General features: G+C 32.3%; 1 protein-coding gene and 1 long non-coding RNA gene across 2 annotated transcripts; one reads left to right on the forward strand and one right to left on the reverse strand.

Moving 5' to 3' along the window:
• Positions 1–528: 528 nt before the first annotated feature.
• On the forward strand, positions 529–4225 carry LOC127132705 (uncharacterized). The gene is made up of 3 exons (XR_007806803.1): positions 529–659; positions 2558–2616; positions 3923–4225. It is a non-coding gene; the product is annotated as an uncharacterized LOC127132705 (long non-coding RNA).
• A 1303-nt stretch (positions 4226–5528) lies between these two features.
• On the reverse strand, positions 5529–17216 carry LOC127132706 (homeobox protein LUMINIDEPENDENS). Its single transcript, XM_051061671.1, has 13 exons — positions 16828–17216; positions 16415–16442; positions 15224–15354; positions 14676–15019; positions 14497–14590; positions 14304–14397; positions 13188–13317; positions 13061–13106; positions 12934–12977; positions 12681–12766; positions 11580–11993; positions 7383–7939; positions 5529–6786 (listed from the first exon to the last, which is right to left on the reverse strand). The coding sequence occupies exons 1-13, from the start codon at positions 16999–17001 to the stop codon at positions 5872–5874; spliced, it is 3057 nt and encodes a 1018-aa protein (XP_050917628.1). The 5' UTR covers positions 17002–17216; the 3' UTR covers positions 5529–5871.
• Between the last annotated feature and the right edge of the window lie 4601 nt (positions 17217–21817).

Here is a 21817-nt window from a genome sequence, read left to right on the forward strand (position 1 = left end):
GCCGAAGCTCTGATACCACTTGTTGGGAAAGGTAACACAAAAACAAACGCCTAAAACAAGGTCGGCGGATAAATGATTATCCCTGGATCAAACTTTCCCACTATAATAACTATATAACAATAACAATGGAACAACAATTATATCTCCTGTTTAAAATGAATAATAACACAATGATTATTACAACTCTCACCAACAAATATGGTGGATAAACTCTCTTTTGGATATGTATCTCAAAAAAGGCTTTTCACTCTCTGATGTTAGAAAATGAAATAAAATGAAGTATTTATAATGAATATGCATGCTACAATGGTTGGCTATAATATCAAGAGAAAATTTCTCTTTCTTCCATCCATAAATTCACCAAAAAATACTCACGTACTTTCAATTCTATTTTCTATAATTGTTAATGTTTCTCCTTCTTTCTCTCTCCAACTAAAGAGGAATTCCTTTCACATATCCAATCATTTCTCTATTCCAAGTCTTAGAATATGCTTCAAAGTTTTGTGTTTGATGGCAAGAACAATAATGGGGAAACCTAGCACTTCTTTGTTTCAGTGATCGGAGATGATTTGTTTACAGGATGTCTCTAATTTTTGAAATTCGAAAGAGGTGGGAAAATCTAACTTTAGTACATTAGAGGTTAGAGTGATGCATCATAGGTAATGTGCAACAACTTATCATTTTCCTTGGAACACATATGCATGTTTGTTTTAACATCTTGAGATCTATCCTTCCATCTCCATTTTTCAGTCACATTAATGAAAGGTTCATTGTCCTCAGTTTCTATTTGTTGCTCTTCTTCATCTTCCCGTGAAATAGATCTAGAAAGCTCATCACATGCAATCTTGTGTGGAGGATCATTAAATCTATTGTTGTGTGCATTGACAACTACTTAAACTAAGTATTATATATTCACTATTTTATCATTGGAAACCATCACATTTTCCAACGTGTTTTTGACCTCTCCATTCTCAAAATCGTGGTTCAAAAATTCATAATCTAATGTGTCCTCTGCTTTAGTTTTTCAGAATCCATTGTTGAGACCTTGATTTAATCGCTAGTGGTGTCCATTGTAGTGTTTATGATCATTTCGACATTATCAACTCTTTTGTTTTTAGTATTGGTCGGTGTCTCAATAGCTTATTTTTTTGGGAACATATGATTGAATGCTTTCCATTGGTGGCTTCTTTCTTATAATTATCTTGTAGTTGACCAATTTCAGCAAGTGAACTAGATCGTTATAACCAACAATAAAACATTAAGAATTATCGATTATCGACACAAATACTTAAGAAAATATATAATTGAATAATATTTACTAGTTGAATAAAAGGTTTCTAAAATTGTTTTGGTTAAAAAATGGTAAGTTATGTAAAAGATTAAGGTTTGTAAAAGACCGACTTAATTTCCTTTACACCCCACCCCTTATTTGCTTTAGTCAATTGATGTTATTATTATGTTATTTTCAATTTTTAAATTTATTTAATCATAATCTTCTACTATAATAATAAGAAAGTTAATACCTATCATTATACTTTCATATCCAAATTAAAACAAATCTAATGTCATTTTTCATGCCTGGTCATTTCCCCACCACAATTATTATAATGGGTCACTTAATTAAAATCAATTTTTAATTAGACAAAATATTATACCATCATTAGGTTTATTTTTTTATATGCAACATATGGGGAACTGTAATTCATCGGTAGGAAAATTGATTCAAATCCTAAATCGAGTCTCTTCCATATCCCATATTATATAAAATTTTATATGCTATATTTCATATTCCTCTCTTAAGATTGTGGGTCGATTCCATTATTTTTTTTATTTCATTCATGTTTTCTTCTTTCATGTCTTATCTTTTCAAGTATTACGAAAACAAAAATCAGCAGGACACTGTTTGGGTCGGTCCTGAGAAAGAGCAAGACATTCTTTAGCTCAGGACCTCCAAATTAAGGGGTCTCATTTTATTTTTTAAAAAATAAAATATATATTTAATATTATATTAAATAAATTATAATCTTTTTTAAGGATATTCCATTATCTAAGATTTCTACCGTAACTAACTTATAATCTTAATTTAGTAATTTTAATTTATGATTAACTATATAAAGATTAGTCATAATATTATTTTTACTATTTATTTACACTTATGAAAAAAGTTTTCGGAGTATTAAGTGGAGGATGAAGCAGTTGTAGTTAATACAAAGATTTTATATAGAAGTGGGTGTAGAATATAAGAAATTTCTTTTTTAAAAAATCATTAGGGGTCTAGTTATTTGCCCTGGACCTCTAAAAAATTAGGATCTGCCCTGAATATTGCAGAATCGACCCAAATACTATTTTAAAAAATCAACGCATATACTATTTTTCAGTATTAATATTCATATGCTTAGTGATAGGTTTATTTAAAAGTTTACAGATGCTTAGAAATCATACACAAGAGAAATCTCACAAGAGAAGTCGTCAAGAACTCAATCTATTCGGTTTTATCAATTTCAATTGATTTTGGTCGTTCGTATCCTTATAATTTTTGTCTTTTGATTTGATGCAGATTCTTTTTGTATTGCTTCAGCTTTTACTGGATTTGATGATGTTACTGCAAGTGTTGTTGTAAGTTCTCAACTAATTACTTTTTTTTTTCTTCTTATTAATTCACAAAAACTTCATAAGAAGAAAGAATTATGATTATATTATTATCATTATTGAATTCTTGAGGTTTGTCAATTTGGTAGCTGAAATTAACAAAATTGTAAAATTATTCTTAAAATTGAAAGGAATCTACAATATTGGTTTTTATAATTATGATTAATATTATAATATAATTTTATTTTATAATTCTGATTCTAATATTATATTATTTTGAGTTAAATCAAGGTTTGATTAGAATATTTTAAGGTCTGGTTCTAATAGTTTTGTGTATTTTTGTGTTAATTCAAGGTATAATAAAAGTAACCAATATTTTTGTGTTAGCTTAAGGTCTGATTCTAATAGTTTTCTGTATTTTTTGTTTTTTTGTATACTTCATGTTCTATTGAGAGCTTGGGATGTTTGAATATATATATAGAGTTCGTCCATGTATGGGTTGTGGAGAACTATTGTCGGTGTATTTTTGTCAATTTGAGAGTTTTTCCTATTCTCCAACATTATATATATATATATATATATATATATATATATATATATATATATATATATATATATATATACTTCAAGAATAAGTTATTAATTGTTACTCCACATCTTAACCATTAATTTTTTTAATTTGATGGCTCAAAACAATTAACAATCAATAGTTATATGATATCTCTCTCTCTCTATATATATATATATATATATATATATATAAATAAGTTATTTGGATTTGAACTAAAGGATTGAGAGATTTTCCTAAAACGTGGAACAGAAAGGGATGGGTTGAGAGAGTTTCCTAAAACGTGGAACAGAAAAGGATGGATCATTCTTCCATCGTGAATGAAGTTATTCCTCTTTGATTGCTTTTGTGGACCATTGTTCTTCAATCACCTCGTAGTCACGTGTGATAGATGGTGTGAATTACGAAATTTGACTCAGACCTTATTGAACAGTTCACCCCTGGCGGCCATACCTAATTGGTTTTTGATGCATTAGTTTAAAATTAAATGCATAATAGGTTGTTTATGGTGCATTATGATGCATAATAGGTTGTTTAGTGAGGCATGTATGTATATTTTTTGAATTTAGAACATTTGACAATGTTATATTCCTTTGTTTTCTGGTTTCAGGAGGATACAAAAGTTAACTTCCGCATTTTATTATTCTGCATTGCGGGAATTAACTTTCAAATTTGTTGTTCTGCATTACTTTTCTGATTTTTCCTGTTATGTTCCCTAGATTTGGCTTCTTTGATCATGATATGATTTTTCTAATGTAATTACAGATAAAATGTCTGACAACGTACATAGATTGGGACATGATATAATGGCCCAGCATGCTTTCGTTCGTAGGAAAAGAGCTAGACTCTTTCGTTCGGTCGTTGGTACCAATTCGTTTGATGTTGAAGCATCGTCTTTCGTTGTTCACATGTCTCCGACATCATCATCCGAGAGACATGAGTTCAATGTTGTTGCCTTTAATGCCCCAAAAAATCCAACATGTCGATGTTGTTCCTGATGTTTATCTAGAAGACCTCTCAAACACCTAACTATGTTGCCTGTATGTAAATCATGTTGTCAAGCACGTGTGGGATGGAAACATAAAATAATTATGTATTTATTCTTTTAAACATGTGTTATACGATTAGAACATTCTGATGTTGATGTATTTTTTTATAGCATCTCAGGGCATTGAAATGTATGAACCATGGTACGATGATTATAAAGCTATCATAACTTGATAAACCATGGTTTATGAATGTCATGCAGCTATCTGATATCCAGGACTGAATATATCTTTATTAACCATGATTTATTGTCTACTTTCATCGAGATATGACATTCAAAGACTTCTTGATTCTATCTTTTGATTGGTGAGATGTCTATTACACTTGATGATGAGTCATCCCTCCTACATCCATGGAGTGACTATATCCAATGATTTTTCAGAGTGTCAAATACTTACTTGACACTCGATGTATAGGGAGAGTCATCTAAGCCAACTCATTAGAAAATATTATAGGAGAAACAAGTGAGGTCATATCATGACGTTGATGTGTTACCTGCATGTCAGTATGTTGTGCCTATTATAAAAGCAAGTACAGGGAGAGAAGAGTTTCAGAAAGACACTCCTGGAAGGACCACTGTGGAGGTCATGATAGTCGATGCACATAATGTCTTGCAATACAAGAGACAGAGAAGGAACGGGGGTCGGATAGTTGACTTTTTGTTTATATTTTAGTTTGTATTTTGTGAATAATGTATGACTTATATGTGACATTTTGATTGAATTACATAAGTGTGTGGTTTGATTGAATTATATGACATTTTAATTGTATTTTGTGATCAATATATGATTTATTAAAAATAATGTCCATTTTAATTGTATTTTGTGATCAATATATGATTTATTAAAAATAATATCCATAAGAGAAATTTAATGTCCTAAGAGTTAATACAGAAGTTAATTTTTGTAGTATCCATTAAATCATAAAATAAATACATTATCATGAGGTTAAAAAATATCCTATAGATTAGCCTCAAACTTGACATACATACTCCAGAGTTAATACGGAAGTTAATTTTTGTAATATCCATTAAATCATAAAATAAATACTTACAAAGTGTTTTGATATCTATTGGTATGTATGAAAAATCTCTGAAGAATAACTTATGTAATATTCAAAAGGACGTTTTCGGTTTTCGGATTTTTTAAGGTGGCTCTTGGGCAATCCCCTAATCTTTTTCCCTTGGTTGGTTGTGTTTTGGGTTATGGGTCGGAACAAAAGAGATACAGGCTAAAATTGATGTGACAGGCAGTAATATTATCGTCTTAACAGTAACTTTGTAATGAAAATGTTAATATATTTTTTTAGGCAGGTAAAAACAAAATATAAAATCGGGCTCACAAATTATATAGATTCTAAAATGTAAAAGTTACCAAAAGTACCGAACTAAGCTTCAGATTCATGAGTGAGAGTAAAGCACACCCAATCCTTTTTGGAAGGGTAAAAGTTGAACTTCTTAAATAATCGACACCCAAGTCAAAAGCACGGCATTCAAAGCGATGCAACCGCGCTCACTTTATCAACTAAAAAGAAGTCATCCTTATCCAACAATCAATTTAGATTCCGTAAACCAAAGAAAAATTATTGTTATCAGAATCCAACTCTATACATCCAGCAAGTTAAGGGCCTGATTGAACCGCATAGACCAAATCGTCTCAATACTTATATTATCGTCTCTGATCATTCCACTTTCTGTTCTCATGCCTACCAGGGTTCCAATGCCCAGAAGAACCCCGCTGCCTTGACCATTCAGGTCTATTATTTCTTACATGATTCGTTCTGGAATCTGGGAGATTCCTACCTTGAACATACCTAGGATTCCTAGTTGGACTATTCTCTGGACTCCATGTTTCAAATCCCCCTCTTTCATGATTGTTTCTATCCCAAGAACCAGATGGCATGGATCCCCCAACCAATGTGTTATAGTTATCATGATTTCGTTGAGAATGATAACTCGGTGGCATATCCTGCCTAACTCTCCGGTAATCTGATGCAGGAACTGATTTTTCGAACTGTGGTTGATAAGGACGGACAGTGTCATGGTAAGATGGTTCAGAAAAATGGGGCTGGTGGGGCATCATATGCGTATTTCTTTGTTGTTGTGCGGCTGTGCGTGATGTTGTTGGTGAGTTCAACGTGAAGGATTGTGGGAATGAATTAGGCAAACCCTCTTGCATAGTAGAATTAGGTGCTACTGGTTTTATATTACTTATGCCATCAACCCGCATTGCATGTGTATGTGTGCCAACTGGAGAGACATCGGCAGTGATTGAGTTGTTCATAGCTAAACCTCTATCAGAGAATGGTGTTTGTGCATAGACTGAGGAAAGAGAGTGAAGTGGTTGTTTTTCATGAATATTATTATTTGCCTGAGGTAGTGAATATGTGGAAACTGCTGTGCCAGGGAGCTGCTTTGAAAACGGAACAAATGTATGTTGTTGCCTTACTGTAGTACTAGTTGCTGAAATCTGAGATGATAAGTTGGCAGTTGCAATTGAAGAAGAGCTCTGGAAACTTCGTCTATCGGGTGCTAAGTTTTGCCTTGTAAAAGGATTCTTTGGTGCTTCTATGCTGCATCCACTCTGAAAAGTTGAAAAATAGGAAGCCATCAGTTAATGCAGTTAATCAATAATATTTTTAATATTTAATGATTGTATTAATGGTTTTCAAAATTTTAGTACGCCAACAATTGTAAGGAAATAGTGTGGGGTCCTTCATGCATTTTTGGTCATGCTAAGGATGTCAGCACCATAAATTAAAGAGACAAGCACCAAACCAATTTGCCTACTCTATAATACAAGCAAAATACTGCAAGGAAACTAAACACTATTTGCAGTACGGAAGTCTAAGAAACTAACCCATTGATTGTTACTCTAAATTGGCTATTTGTTAATATAGAATACTTTTTCCGTGGCATCCAAGAACTTGGCAATGAAACATCTTGGTGAAATACTAAATAAAACAATAAACTAATTCATTTCGATCTCAATTTGGGCTATCACTGAAAAAAACCATTTTCCCCAAACACCCCATGCTACAAGTACTATGTGCTCTCAACACTCAACAAACACAAGCCAACATGGCTACAGTGGAGAGTGCATGGCACTCTGATAGGACACATAAGACATGATAAGATCTTTGACAAATAGTTGTTGCAGTACGAACTCAAATCACGCACCGTGCTTGGATTGCTTGAAGGGGTTGGAGATGGGAGAGAAACTTCCACCTTCTCAGGGGCCATTGAACTAGTACCGTAGTTTCTATTTGCATTTTCACTTAATCCTGTGTTCACGCTGCCTCTCTTGATCATGTCAAGCAGCTTCAAGGTTTCCTCATTTGAGATGTTGCCAATTTGTCCAGAAGTTAAGGCAAATACCAAGTCTGGATTTTTTAGCAGTACGGCCAGCAACTCTAAATCAGGTTCAGCAGTGGCTGCATTACTGGCTGAAGATGAGGACACCCCTTGAACAGCAGGGTGAGTTGCATTTTCAACTTCATTGGATGCATCTACTATTTCTGGATCATCACTATCTGGTAGCTGTTCAATAGGAATTTCCAGTGTCAAAGAGTCGTCATAGTCCATTTCAAAATCCCAAGGCTCCTTGGGGTTAGAGGGCATTTCTCGTGCTGTCTGATAAATAGCTTCTTTGTCCCTGCGGTTTCTGTTTTCTTGGATATGAACCTCTTTGCTATTTTGACCAGCACCAACTCTCCACCTATCGTTGAGTTTTACCTCTGCAAAAAAAGGAAAGGGAACCAAAAAAGAAAGATTTGAAAACCGAAGAAAACAAAACAGGAATTTAAAGAAAGTCATTGATTTGGGAGTAACAAAACATTAGAATACAAAACCAACAGCAACAGCAAATTTTATACGGCAAATCCACTTTTTACAGGAGTGCCTCACAATGTATGAGTGGATGCAATGGAGCAATAGGCACCACGGCCAAATACAAAAATGAAAATGACAGGAAAAATAAAATATCTAAAGCGTATTTTCATTAAGGATGGCTACAAACGTATCCATGACCTGTGACCATGTAAATATCAATATAAACAATTGCCTCCATCAGATCATTTGCCCATTTTATTTATAAATTATGGGATTTACAAACTTCATAATGAACTTGGTAATGAATAATCAAAGTTCCAAAAGAAGCAAACTAAATGTGTTCTATCAGAAGTGGAAAAGGAATAAAAGCAAATGTTGCTGGCGGGCACCGGTAATATTAACATACAGCCCGTCATGAGGTTTTCAAGGCTTGTAGTTGAATCATAGACCAGAATGTAGCACACAAGTTACCAAAAGAAATGAACAACCGTTTGCTGTTTAGTGTCTTAATATTACAGCCAACAATAATAGTCATAGATGCCAAGAATGCCTCAAGATTGGATTGGTACTTTGCTGGAAGTCTTATGACTGTAGTATGTAATTTACAAATAGCACCGACTTTAAACCTACACATATTACCCAACACTTGTAACAACATTCAGTTGCCTGATCTGCTTTGTAGTAAAAACATGCAAAGCAGACTTCATGAATTAAACCATAAAAAACTGATTTCATGAATTAAACCATAATCCCATCACAGCGCAGATAAAGAACCAATAATCCAACCCAATCTGTGATCATGACTGCAAATCACAAAATAAAATACCCAAATGCAATACTTGTTTGATTGGGTAATACCGTGTATAGAAATATTATCTTTAAAGAGTGTCCTCGTGAATGCTTATTCTGACTTCAACAGGGTCGGGAAAGAAAAAAAAAACTGTCATATTTCAAGAAATGAATAATGAATAAACCATCAATATAATCCCTAAAATATCATAATCTTTCAAATTTAGTCGCTAAAGCAATGTTGTCAAATAGCCATTATGGCAGCTACTGATATAGCTCAACAAAATGTGGACATACCATTATTGGCCCCACGATAAGCTATTTAGTACAAATTACTCCCTCCGTTCCTTTTTAAGTGTCAATTTTTTGAAAAAAAATTGTTCTTTTTTAATTGTCACTTGCAAAGTTCAAGATAGTATTAACTGCACTTTTGTCAAAATTACCCCTAGGTAATTATTACAGAGAGAGAAAAAGTAAAATGAATGTAATAAATGATCAAGGGTATTATAGGTAAAAGGAGAATTATTGTTTGAAAAGTAATAATAATGATTAGTTTTCTTGATACGTGTAAAAAGTCAAAAAATGACACTTAAAAAGGAACGGAGGGAATATTGTCAAATGGTCGCATAGCAGAATTTTAACAATCAGTCATTTTCCGCTTTCCACAATTGACAACCCTGCTCATAAGCACATAAATAGGCTTAAATTATATAAAATTTGTCAACTTAGTCACTACTATTAAGATGTTAAGGACTAACATAACGGAATTTCATATACCTTCTGGACTAAATTGATACATTTTATATACTTTAGGGACTACTTATTAGATACTTAAGAACCAATCAAAGAGAATGATACTTAAAAACTAAGTTGATTGTTTATTCAATTCATAATTGCATAATTTCATCTTTTATTTGGGATGAAGGGTGCTGGCTAGTTTGCAGACAAGGTGGAGAGACGGACAATTTTTCCATACAAAAATGATTGCCCCAAGGTTCATCTCTAACCCTTACCTTTTTACTTTAATTTTAAATATATTTAAGAACAAATCCAAGAACTAACATCGAGATGTATATTTTTTTCAGATGATTAATCCTACTTGGAGAGTCAAAGAGAATGAAATGAGAGATTAGAGACTTGGAGACAAGTTTTAGAAGTATATGACTTTTGCCTATGGAGAAGTAAGATGGATTATATGAAATATAAATTTAACAAAAGGAGAAGCATTTATAACCTAGAGGTTACAGTTGGAGAGTTGGAGATCATATTGTACTACAAGTTACATGGTTTAAATATCTTGGGTCCATATTACAAAACAATGGAGAAATAGAGGGAGACCTAAAATTATTGAATTCAAGTTGGGTGGTTGAAATGGAGAAAAGCCTAAGGAATTTTATGTGACACAGAAGAACCGCCGCTAAAGCCAAAGGAAAAGTTTTACTAGACAGTTGTAAAACGTGTAATGTTGTAAGGGACAGAAGGTTGGACGATTAAGAATCAACACAACAAAAATTCAGTGTAGCAAAAATATAGTGTGGCAGACATGATGTGTTGGAGTTGTTGCAAGACTAGACTAGATATAAGAATAGAAATGACAATATTAAAGAGCACGATGGGTAGCACCTATAATAAAAAAATGGTGGAAAATAGGTTTAGGTAATTTGGACATGTAGAGAGAAGACAGGTGGATTTTGTTTTAAGGAGAGTAGGTTAGACAGAGAGTGGTCAAAGAACTAGAGATAGAAAAAGACTTAGAAAAACTATTAAAAATATCTCAGATTAACGAAATGAATATGTCGTAGTTTGATCATGTAACCAACTCCACTTAGTAGGATAAGGCTTGGTTGTTATTGCATCTTTTATTTTGACCAAAGCACCCCATACAATCACACTTACGCATCAGTAGCAATGTATGGAATTTCAACATTACTTTGCTTGGAAACGAAGATTGAAAACATGGATTTATACTGCTAATTCATGCCTAAACCAAACTCATCTATCTATGTCTGAACCTTTACTCCTTGGGCAATGGAACAGAGAGCAGCTGATTGCAATATAACTGAATTGTTTTTATAAGAAAATTGGATAGTAATTAACAAGCTACTGATAATTGGTATTAAAAAAATGACCCTCTTCATCCTTGTGATCCCCTTTTAGTGATTTATCATAGCTCGTTATAGTCAATTACAAAATCCAAAATAGTGTATTAATAATTACATATTTAGAACTATCCCACAATTAGTAATAATGCATGGGGAAAATATTCAAATTGAACCACTAACGGATGTTTGAGAGATAATGGATGGTCCTAAAATCCTTGAGCAAATCAGTGTTATTATTTGGATATCAAATTCCAAGAGACGGATTTGACAGCAAACTTCTATAAATCTCATGAACACCTTGTAGGAACATGTACAAATGGACAATATGGACCCAAGTTACTAACATAACATAAGGTTAGATCAAGGCTTTTGTTCTATTTAACATTTGTATAATAAAGTAATAAAAACAGCAAAAAGACAATGGGTCAGCAGAGTTAGCATCAGAGTTGCAGAGAAGCCTCTGAATTATCCTCCCAGAAAATGTGCAGGGATTTTACTGCATATACCTCTTTAAATCTCAACGACAACATACCTCTTAATACGGTCTGTTCTCAGTCTTTCAAGCTTTTTTTTTTGGCAGTCAATGAATTTTACCAATTTTTCTATATCCTAATAGGCATGAATTGATAGAACCAACAAAAATATGCAAATGTACCTGCTGGTGTTTTCCAGAAGATTTTCACCCTCTTGCACTTCTCCGCGAGAGTTTCCTTCAAATCCGTTGTCAGTTTAGAATAAGAAGCTTCCAGCCTATTAGTGGTTTTAGAGGAAAACAACAGAGGCTTCTTCTCTTCTTCAATTTTGAGTGGCGCTGGAACTTTAGAAGAGCAAACGGCAATACTGGCCTTCGGAGATTTACTCAGACTTCTGATTTTTGCTTCTTTATTTTCTTTCAAAGCAGTTTTCCCATGCTTACTCTGCATAAATAACGCACGCATTTTTGCTTTCTGGATATCATCGGCGGACATAGGACGGCCTTGACTTACCGACCCTGACCTTGCCACATGTGGACTTCTACTCATCGATCCTGGCTGTTCCACCAATTGCACTTTTCTGCGCTCTCTAGATTCTGAGATAGGTTAAAGTTGACATTTTCCATTATTCAACAGCTAACATGAACAGCTGACAAATTTATTGAGCAAATCATTATTTTAGCACCTATAGAATGCTGTTTTGACATCTAAATAGTCAAAAATGCTATGCTTTATTGTAGGCGAACTAATATTGTTTCGTAAACAAAGATTCTAAGTAGAGGACCAGTTTGATGTTACAAATCTTTCGAAAACCAAAATGATATTCTGGAAGTCCTTCAATACTCTGAAGTTTTTCAAATATCAAATTGGGGGCTTATTCCATTTCTATTCTTTATCCGGCTAGTTTCATGAAAATAATCCCAAGTAATATATAGATAAAGAATTGGTCCTTCGAACTTCAAAAAATTGGTAATTGTCCTGTGCTGAAAAACTCAGTATGTTTTCATAAAAAAACAGTTGGTTGTTAAGAAAGAGTTGCAAGGAGAGAAGTTGCAGGATCAAATTATTTTAGTCATTGCAAGAGGGAGCCACTGAGTTTGGTTTTCTGAAGGAAAATTAGCCCACAATTGTCACTCCAAAAGATTATCCAAGTTCTGCCTAATCCGTTTAATTTTATGTGTTTGTTATTTTATATGCTTGCAGAATATAGATAGGATACCCATCAGCATTCTGAGGAACCAGTTAACAATATGTAGTCAACAAAAAAAAAACTCGAAGGATACGAGATGAAGATACACCAAGGGGAGGTTTCTTATTACAATCATCTGAGCTGGGCAGCGATAATTTCACAGATTGAGATCCCATTTTCCTGAACAAAAAAGAAACAAATTTGAGCATAATTCACAGCCAGTAAAAGTGAAGAGAACCAACTATAATAGATTGGCACAAAATCTGTACAAATTTAGTAGGCAGAGAAACTTATTTGATAAAAGATGACTAAAGGCAATAAAGCAATCAGCCCCAACAAACACAAACCTGAAATTATCTGAAAACTCATTCGAGAGAGCAAGAATGTCTTCCTGGTAGAAAGAAAGAATAGCTAAGAAACATGCAAACTGAAAAACCATTGCTAGCTGAAATGTATGTTTAAGAAGACACTTACAGGAACATTAAAATGCCATGATTCAGGGCCGATTATTTGACCAATACTGCAAAAATAAATATCATACTAATTGAGAAAGAAGGTCATACAAATTCTGTATCAAAAGGAGATCAAGACATAAGCTTGCCTCTGAGAAAGTAACGTCTCTTTTTGACCATCATAGGAAGGCTTAACACCATTGGGTTTCTTTATGGCTTGGTTCCTTGTTAACAATTTGCTCCACTTTGATAACAAAACCCTTGCCCTGTTAGATATGTCTGATCCTCAAATCAGTGAGACTATAATTCATAAAAGTTTATAAAGATAGTAATATAGTATAATCATTAGATTTTTAAACAGCACCCCTTCAAATTAAGACTTGAAGCTATTTACAGTCATCTAAGAAAATGATAAAAAGGACAATAGAACTTGAAGTGATTAGTTACATAAATCAATCTAAAAGTGTCATCTATTGCTCGAAGAAAAAAAAAAGAAAACATTTCATCTCTTAATTGGCTATGTGATACAAGGTGACAGAATGACAATGAATCAAATGAATAACTAGATTCAATTGTCAACCCTTCAAATTAAGACTTGAAGCTATTTACAATCATCTAAGAAAATGATAAAAAGAACAACAGAACTTGAAGTGATTAGTTACATAAATCAATCTAAAAGTGTCATTTATTGCTCAAAGAAAAAAAAAACATTTCATCTCTTAATTGGCTATGTGATACAATGTGACAGACTGGCAATGCATCAAATGAAGGACTAGATTCAATTGTCAACCCCCCTTCCACCTCTCTATCTTGCTACTTCTAATATGAGCGATATCATAAATTAATAATAACAAGCTATTTGTCAACTACAAAAATATGAAAATAGTCTCATGCAATACTTTCCTAACCAACATCCCACAGAAAAGGAAAACAGAGAAATATACGAATATGAAACTCAAAGAAACAAGCATGGCTGAGAAGTTTGAACCGGACATGTTAATGTAAGAAAATTTGCTAGGGTAAACAGGCTACAATACAAGCTAACGACATGTTAAAATACTTCCTACTATAAGAAAATATGCTACACTGCTACTATACATCCTTCAACTGTAGTCGTTATTGATCAAACACTTGCCATCAAGGTACAACCTAAGGTTAATATACATAATACACCCATACTGAGGGACACCGGGATAGGGGATATTATAAGGAACAATCAATGTCAAGTTTGATGGACACTAGGCATGGAAAAAGAAAAATCACACCTGATGTCCTGTAGAACCGTAGTCTATTAACACTCTGCAATAAAGCTGATATGTGTGCAGGAAGGGCCTTATGTAAAGGCAAATGACAAAGAACCTGCAAAACGGTTACCCAGTAAGTCTAATAGTGGTATTTAGCTACGTACAGGTTTAAATAACGCAAACAAAGCATATTAACGAGATGATCAAGATTTACCTTCAAGATAAGAAGCAGTACACTCGTTTGCTCTTCAACAGCAGCTTTAGTCAACCAATTTGCTAAAGTTATAGCACCTCCTCCGGTCAAAAACCTAAGTATACAGCCATAAAACGAAATCAGAAAAATATAAATACTATTATCGAACAAAAATGCTTTTGAAAAAACAAATAACACACCATAACAAGACGGAAAAGTTCTGTATTGACAATATCCACTCCATCAACTTCTCCTGTCCACAAAATGTTTCCTCTTTCTGCATTAGTCCAAAAATGTTCTCGACAAATTGTTTATCTAAGTCGTCCAGGTCAGAAAGAGCTGCTTCCTGTGTTGAACAGGATGCTTCTTCCACATTGATGGCACCATCTGAGTTTAAGGGAGCTGGATTTATTGATCTCACGGGATCAGAGTTCATTTGCACATCAAGAGACTCGGCACAAGAATTAGATTTTAATGCCTTCTCCCTTGACAACTGAACTAGTTTCCTCACTCTTGAACGTTGACTAGTGAAAAAATCACGCACCTAAACCGAAGTACAAAGACTAATAAAAGTTAGTGCATGAGAACAGGGCAACATGTGTAATCTTACAACAAAATTTGAAGTGAAATATGTCCCTTTTGTTCTGAAAAAGGGTAATGATTATAAATGTGAATCTAATAATCTAACAATCCAAAACAGATGAGTAACAACAAAAGGTCGGGATCGGAAATGTTTCTGCATACAAACCTGTGATACTGTTACGCCAAATAAAGCACTGATCTCCCGAGATTCTTTCTTACTAATTGCATCTTTAATAGAAAAAACTGATTGCATGTAATTTACAGCCTTTGGATTTAATAAATCCCTAGGTCTTTTTCCTGCAAGTTTGAATTAAAAAGAGATATAAGACATGAAGCAAAAAGTAAATAAATTTGTAATTAGTGCGAATAATGCTCAGAATAAGGCTGAAAGAGGCATAAACACAACATTTATGTCTTGCTCCACTTATTCCATCTGTTAAAATGAAGGGTTCAATTACCAAATTGATGGTTTTTAAGATGTTATGAAAGAAATATAGTTCTGGTAAAGACCTATGTAGAACTGACACGGCACCTACACGTGCAGTTACGTTCGTGATAGTAAAATTCCGATTTGAATCGTAAAATTAGGTACGAATACGATTATGCTTGCCCTCACTTCATGTGATAAGGCTCAATTGTTGTTGCCGTTCTAGCTTGCCCTCAGCGATTAAGAGTCTACACAGAATCTTATTTTGGTGAAATCGGGTGGCATTCCTCTTGTTAATCGTTGAATCTACGATCTTCGAAACGTTTTTGCGATTATGCTTATGAATGAATTTAAATGTATATAGTATGGGGAAACACCTATTTAGAACTAACACGATGCCTACACATGTAGTTACATATATATATATATATATATATATATATATATATATATATATATATATATATATATATATATATATATATATATATATATATATATATATATATGTGTGTGTGTGTGTGTGTGTGTGTGTGCGCTCTCGAGTTTTAGAATTTTCATATAATATTACGATTAGTGTTACATTTCACTTCTTCCCGATTTTGCATAAAATCTTGATATTAACTATCTTGGTTACACTCAGTCATTTTCATTTTCTCAATTTATTATCGGTGTCAACGAGGCAGTGTCGTGTTGTGTCTAGATATAAGCCAAGTGTGAAGTATAGCAAATGATAATGCAATGGAACAAGGGTTGTCAAGTTAGATGTCAGCATAGTAAGCCACATTGGTGATATATCTAATACAATAGTAAATTTAAAAATTCCACAGGAATTTAGGCTCAAAATATAAAACAAGCAATCACATACTTCAATTTTTAATGTTCATTAATTTTCTCAAAAATATAAATAAAATTCCAGTGAAGACTTACCGATTTTTATTGACAGAGCACCAGCAGCCTGCACACACAAAAATCATTAATATATGAAGTAAAATTGGACAAGATCAAACTATATAATGATGCATTGAAAGAGTTGACTAGCACAAAAAAGCAAATATACAACTGGAATGTGTTTGGTTGGCGTACCACGCGCGCAACTGCGCTTGCGCGCGTGAACGTATGCGCGTGAAACAAAACTCAATGGATTAATTACCATAAACCAACCACATTGCAAGCCCAATTTGCTACATTATGCTAATAAGTATCTATCCTTTGTCAACTACTAATAATTATTACATGTAATTGCCAAAAAAAAAGAGGATCAACATGATATTTAAGATAAAATAGTTCAAAAAATGTCAGATGTAAGGGATACATAGCAACTCGAAGAAGAGAGAAATCACCATTTCTTGAGAGAGAGGATTGACGCCGGTGAGTTTGCATTGCGTGACAATAATTTCCTGAAACTGATCGATCTGACTATGTAAGAGTTCTCTCTGAGAAGCCAAAAACCTCTGGAATGACTCGACGGAACTCCCAACCTCCAGCTCCGATACATCGCCGTTCCAGAGCTCCATCGTTGATAACGAAGATCGATGTTTCTTCGTTACAGTGTGTAGCACAAACACGCATTAATTAGTTAATGTTATTAGGGCAATTCAATCCCCGATGCTTCTCTTTGGTTCCCAGTTGAGAACGTAAACTGGTTAGGGTTTCGTTTGGGGGTAATTTTTGACAGATAAAGTTCTGACAAGGATGACACGAGAGAGAATTAGGCCGTGTTTGGTTTCGAGTTAATTTCTAGAATTACTTAAAACTCGAACGTTAAGTTTTCAATTATTTTATAAAAAAAAAAATCATTTTTCAAAATATATGAGATGATTTTAAGTTTTTGGATTGATGGAAGTTAACGGGCAATTTTGTTTTATTAAAAAAATGGATTTTTTTTTGTATTTTAAAAATAAATTTTTCAAAAATATTTTTTAAAATATTACATTTTTTAAAATTTATTTTTTATAAATTAATAGATTGAATTGTTCATTGTATAACATAAATATACATTATTGAAAATCAAAACATAATTAAAATCATAATTTTTAAAAAAGATTGTATCTCAAAAATGATTTTTAGAAAAAAACTATTTGAAATAACTTCAAAATTAAGTGATTTTTTGAAATTTTGATATCCAAAAAAATTTTTGATAAAATGATAAAATACCTAAAATAACATTTTAAGAATAATTATTCAAACAAAATTTTCATTTGAATCTTTTATGAAAAGTTTATTTGTAAATTTTTTTCACTAAATTATATAACACTATAAAAATTATTTTAAAAAAAAAAAACAAAACAAACGGGTCCAACATAGCGGAGTAGAATGAAACATGACGAACGGGAAGGAGCGGAATGGAATATAGATCTCTCTCCATTATTTGATTATTTTATTAAAAATGTCTAATCTCATCACATACACTCAAAATTGGATGGAACAAAAAATAGAGGTTTTGATGAAATTGGATAGAATAGATTTCATCATGTTCCATTTCATTTCATCCATTATTTACAAATTCAAACAATATAATCTTATTAATAATCAGTTCACTCCATTTCATTTCATCACATAACATCAATCCAAACATATCCTTAAAGTAAATCTTTTAGAGGTATTGTGTATTAGAAAATGGATGATACACTGACCGTGTAAATTTATTTTAGACTGTCAACTAAGGACGATCATGCATCCTACCAAATCAGACTTTAAATTTTAAAATACTTGTATGACATGATAAAATTATATTTTTTTATTAGATGATAGTGTAAAAAAAAATTCAAAACATCACCGTTAAACTCATTTTGTATTGATTTTCAAAGTAATAAATTAACAAAAATATATAAAACTTGTTTGTATCATAGATTTAAAAACGGACTAAATTGGTCGATCGAATTGATTGAATCGAAAATTTAAGGGATCGTCAGTTTGATCAAATTGTTGAATCAGATACATTATTAAATCGGTAAAAATCTATTAGAATCAATCAAAACTAATTAAAATAGACAAATCGACATTTTAAAAACTATTAGATTAAATATTTGTTTTTTTCAACAAAACAAAGTCGTTTTTTTTTTAAATAAAATTAAAATATAAGTAGATTTTGTTTAAAATTTCTTTTGAACAATTTTCCCTTATTGTAATTAAATTTATTAAATACTACAGTTATTTTGTTATTTAATTTAAGTTATTTTTAAATTTTGTTCAAAATTTATTTTAATTTATATTTTGTACTATTTTTGTGAATTTGTTATTCAAATAATCCTGTTTTTCAAAAAAAAATCCCAAAATAATTCACATTTTAGATTAATTCTCAAACTATCTCACTTAAAAAAAAAGTTAAAGCATAGATGTCAAATCAATTGGCGTCTGCTCTTTAATTTTAAGAGATAGCACTAATTGGATTGGCTTCTACACTTAGTGTTGTCAATCCAATTGACACATATGTGTTTTTTTAAATGCAGATGCCAATTGGATTGGCACTAATGTGTATTGTGTAATGTTTAGTATAAATAGAGGTGTATTAAGATTCATTTTTTCACATATCTTTCTCATTATCGTGTAATATTGCAAACATGATTCGCTTTCGTCGCCGCCAAGGAAAAGTGATTTATTCGATAGATAAGCCTCTGATGGAGATGCTCTTCTGAAAGATCTGTATTTTCGAGCAACTATAAAGGGAGTTGATTCGTTGGTTAGACTAAGATATACCTGAAGGCAGAAAAATCAGAAGTATTGAGAGACACGATGCACTGCGTGGGTTGTGCAAGATAAAAGCAGAAGCACTAAAATGATCATGTCTTAACTGACGATGTGATGTCAAATAAAGAAAAACCAACTCGTAATTTTATGACTTGGTACAGATCGGTTGGATTTGAGTTTCTCCTGGGGGATATGTACTTGTACGACCCAAGCCAAGTCACTTACATCCAATAAGCTCCAACATCTAACCCCTCACAAAATTATCAGATTGGTTACTCATAACCCCTACCCAACAAGATTATTGACTCACAAACAGACATACCTACGACTTTATCATGTCAAACACCTAACCACAATACCAATAACATACCTCGTACCATCGCCAACAAGAAGATCATTATCAAGACACCTAACATCGATATTCCCCTAAGACATCACCTTACCATAACCGTCATAGCCAAAACACTCAGCGACCATTTAACACCAATCGGCTCTCCTACTATAGCCAAAAAGCCCAAACATCACCAAACTAAAACATGCAACAACCAGATGTCTACCAAACACCACTACCCTTATTTCAACCTTTCCCCAATGAATCATTCACACCAATGTCACCTTTCAATCGACCCGATCGCACCCCAATTACTCAAACACACCCCAACTACTATGGCATGAGTCACAAACTCAACTATAACGGTAGCCCTTCATTGCAGACACAAGACTACAAGGAATTGTTTGAACTTCTTAGGGAGTCTGTTGCAGGTGGTGGTGGTGTTCCTAGGTCCTCAAATCCTCAAACACCTGAGGTGAATCAACAACGTAGGCTAGGATCACGCGTTATGGTAGCTAAGGAATGTGGAATTGAATGTCAGTTGGGTCATCCAAGTCAACGACAATAGTATTTTTGGTTTTCGTATGTAAACGCAACTTAATATTAATATTAGTATTTTCGATTTTGACTTTTATATAACATGTCGATTATTAAAAAAAATTATACAATACACACTGGTGTCAATTGGCGACTGCATTTAAAAATAACATATAGGCATCAATTGGATTGACAACACTAGGTGCATAAGTCAATCGAATTGGCGTCATCTCTTTAACTTAGAGAACAAGCGTCAATTCATTTGGCACTAGTTCTTCAAAGTGAGTTATTTTGGGAAATCATCTAAAATATGAGTTATTTTGGGATTTTTTTTTTCAAAATGTGGCATGAGTTCTTCAAAATGCCTTATTTTGGGAAATCATCTGAAATGTTGGTTAGTTTGCGATTTTTTTTTAAAATATAGGTTATTTTGATTTAAAAAATTATATTTTTGTTGTGTGACTATTTTTAGAATTTGAATTTAAAACATGAACTTACAAAATTATAATATTTTAAAAATTTATAGATGTCATAATTTTTTTAGAAATTAAATCATCTAACTCAACCGATTTTATAACTATATGATTTTGTTATAAAAATTGGTTTACTTCAATCTATCTATTTAAATTAATTCTACTTATTTATAAAATTCGACCAATAATCTAATATCTTAACTGATATCCTATTTTTAAAACACTTTTCACTAAATAAAAATTAATCTTAGGAATAACTTTATTGCACATAACATTCTAAATAATAGTAAATCTTTATAAAAGTGTTTGAATAGTACTTGAAGTTCCCGTGAATCTTTTAACTAAAATTATGTGGTAATGGAATAATACAGTATTTCTAAATAAAATTTGTTAATTACTGTATATAATAAAATATTCTCAAACATATCAGAGGAGATTAGAAAGCTTGAAAATAAGCTTGTATTTTCTTATAATAAAATATAAGAATATTAAAAAAAAATCATTTGAGTTGATCTTATTTCATAAATTTTGTGACTAAGACTTTATTAAAACAACTTATAGCAGTATTATTATATTTTTTGAACTTATTTTTATAAGTTCTCAAAAATAAACTATGAAAATAATTTATAATATTATCATATATAGTAATTTATTTTATTTTTATTAGCTTATACTAACTTTTACATAAATGCTTATTTTGATAATCATTTGTGTTATAAACTCTAAATAAATTGTTTATCCAAATAGACTTAAGTATTTTTATTCCCAACCTTACTTTTCAAGAATTTCTTTAATACATCAAGACTTTGTTTGATAATATGTATTTTGAGAGAAGACAAAGAAAGTAAATAAGCAACCATATAGAAATGAAAGGAGAAAAAAAAAACATAAAGAAACTAAATAAGAAAAACAACATTCTTTGCAAAATTAATTAAATTAAGCTTGAGTTTCTCTTGCATGGAGTATGTGCACAGCAGAGTCTTCAAGCGTACCTTGAAAAATATAATCTTTCGCGAAACGCATCACACGCTCGTGGAAAGAAAAATCGAACAGAGTAGTCATCGAAATTTATTTACTCCAACGAAAGAATAGAAAAATATCGATAAAATCTTTAAAAATAACATGATCGTCGCAACCATATTTGGATTAGAAAGTCGATTATGTAAGGAAAATGTATTAGCATCTCTCATGTATGTTGTACTCAACAAACCTTTTAGTTAGATCTGTGATTGGACATTGGCTAATGTTAGTTGTTTTCTTCGAGTTTTTAGAAGTGTAAAGAGAAAAAGAAAGGAGTCACAA

This window comes from Lathyrus oleraceus, chromosome 3, assembly GCF_024323335.1.
Source record: "Lathyrus oleraceus cultivar Zhongwan6 chromosome 3, CAAS_Psat_ZW6_1.0, whole genome shotgun sequence".
NCBI classification, from domain to species: Eukaryota; Viridiplantae; Streptophyta; class Magnoliopsida; order Fabales; family Fabaceae; genus Lathyrus; species Lathyrus oleraceus.

Bases quoted from the DNA above. Each gene is read 5' to 3' on its own strand.
- LOC127132706 (XM_051061671.1), bottom strand. From the start codon at position 17,001: ATGGAGCTCTGGAACGGCGATGTATCGGAGCTGGAGGTTGGGAGTTCC. The intron at 16,443-16,827 runs GTGATTTCTCTC...TTGTGTGTGCAG, and splicing joins ATCCTCTCTCTCAAGAAATG to GCTGCTGGTGCTCTGTCAAT. The intron at 13,107-13,187 runs GCAAGCTTATGT...TTATTTTTGCAG, and splicing joins GAGACGTTACTTTCTCAGAG to TATTGGTCAAATAATCGGCC.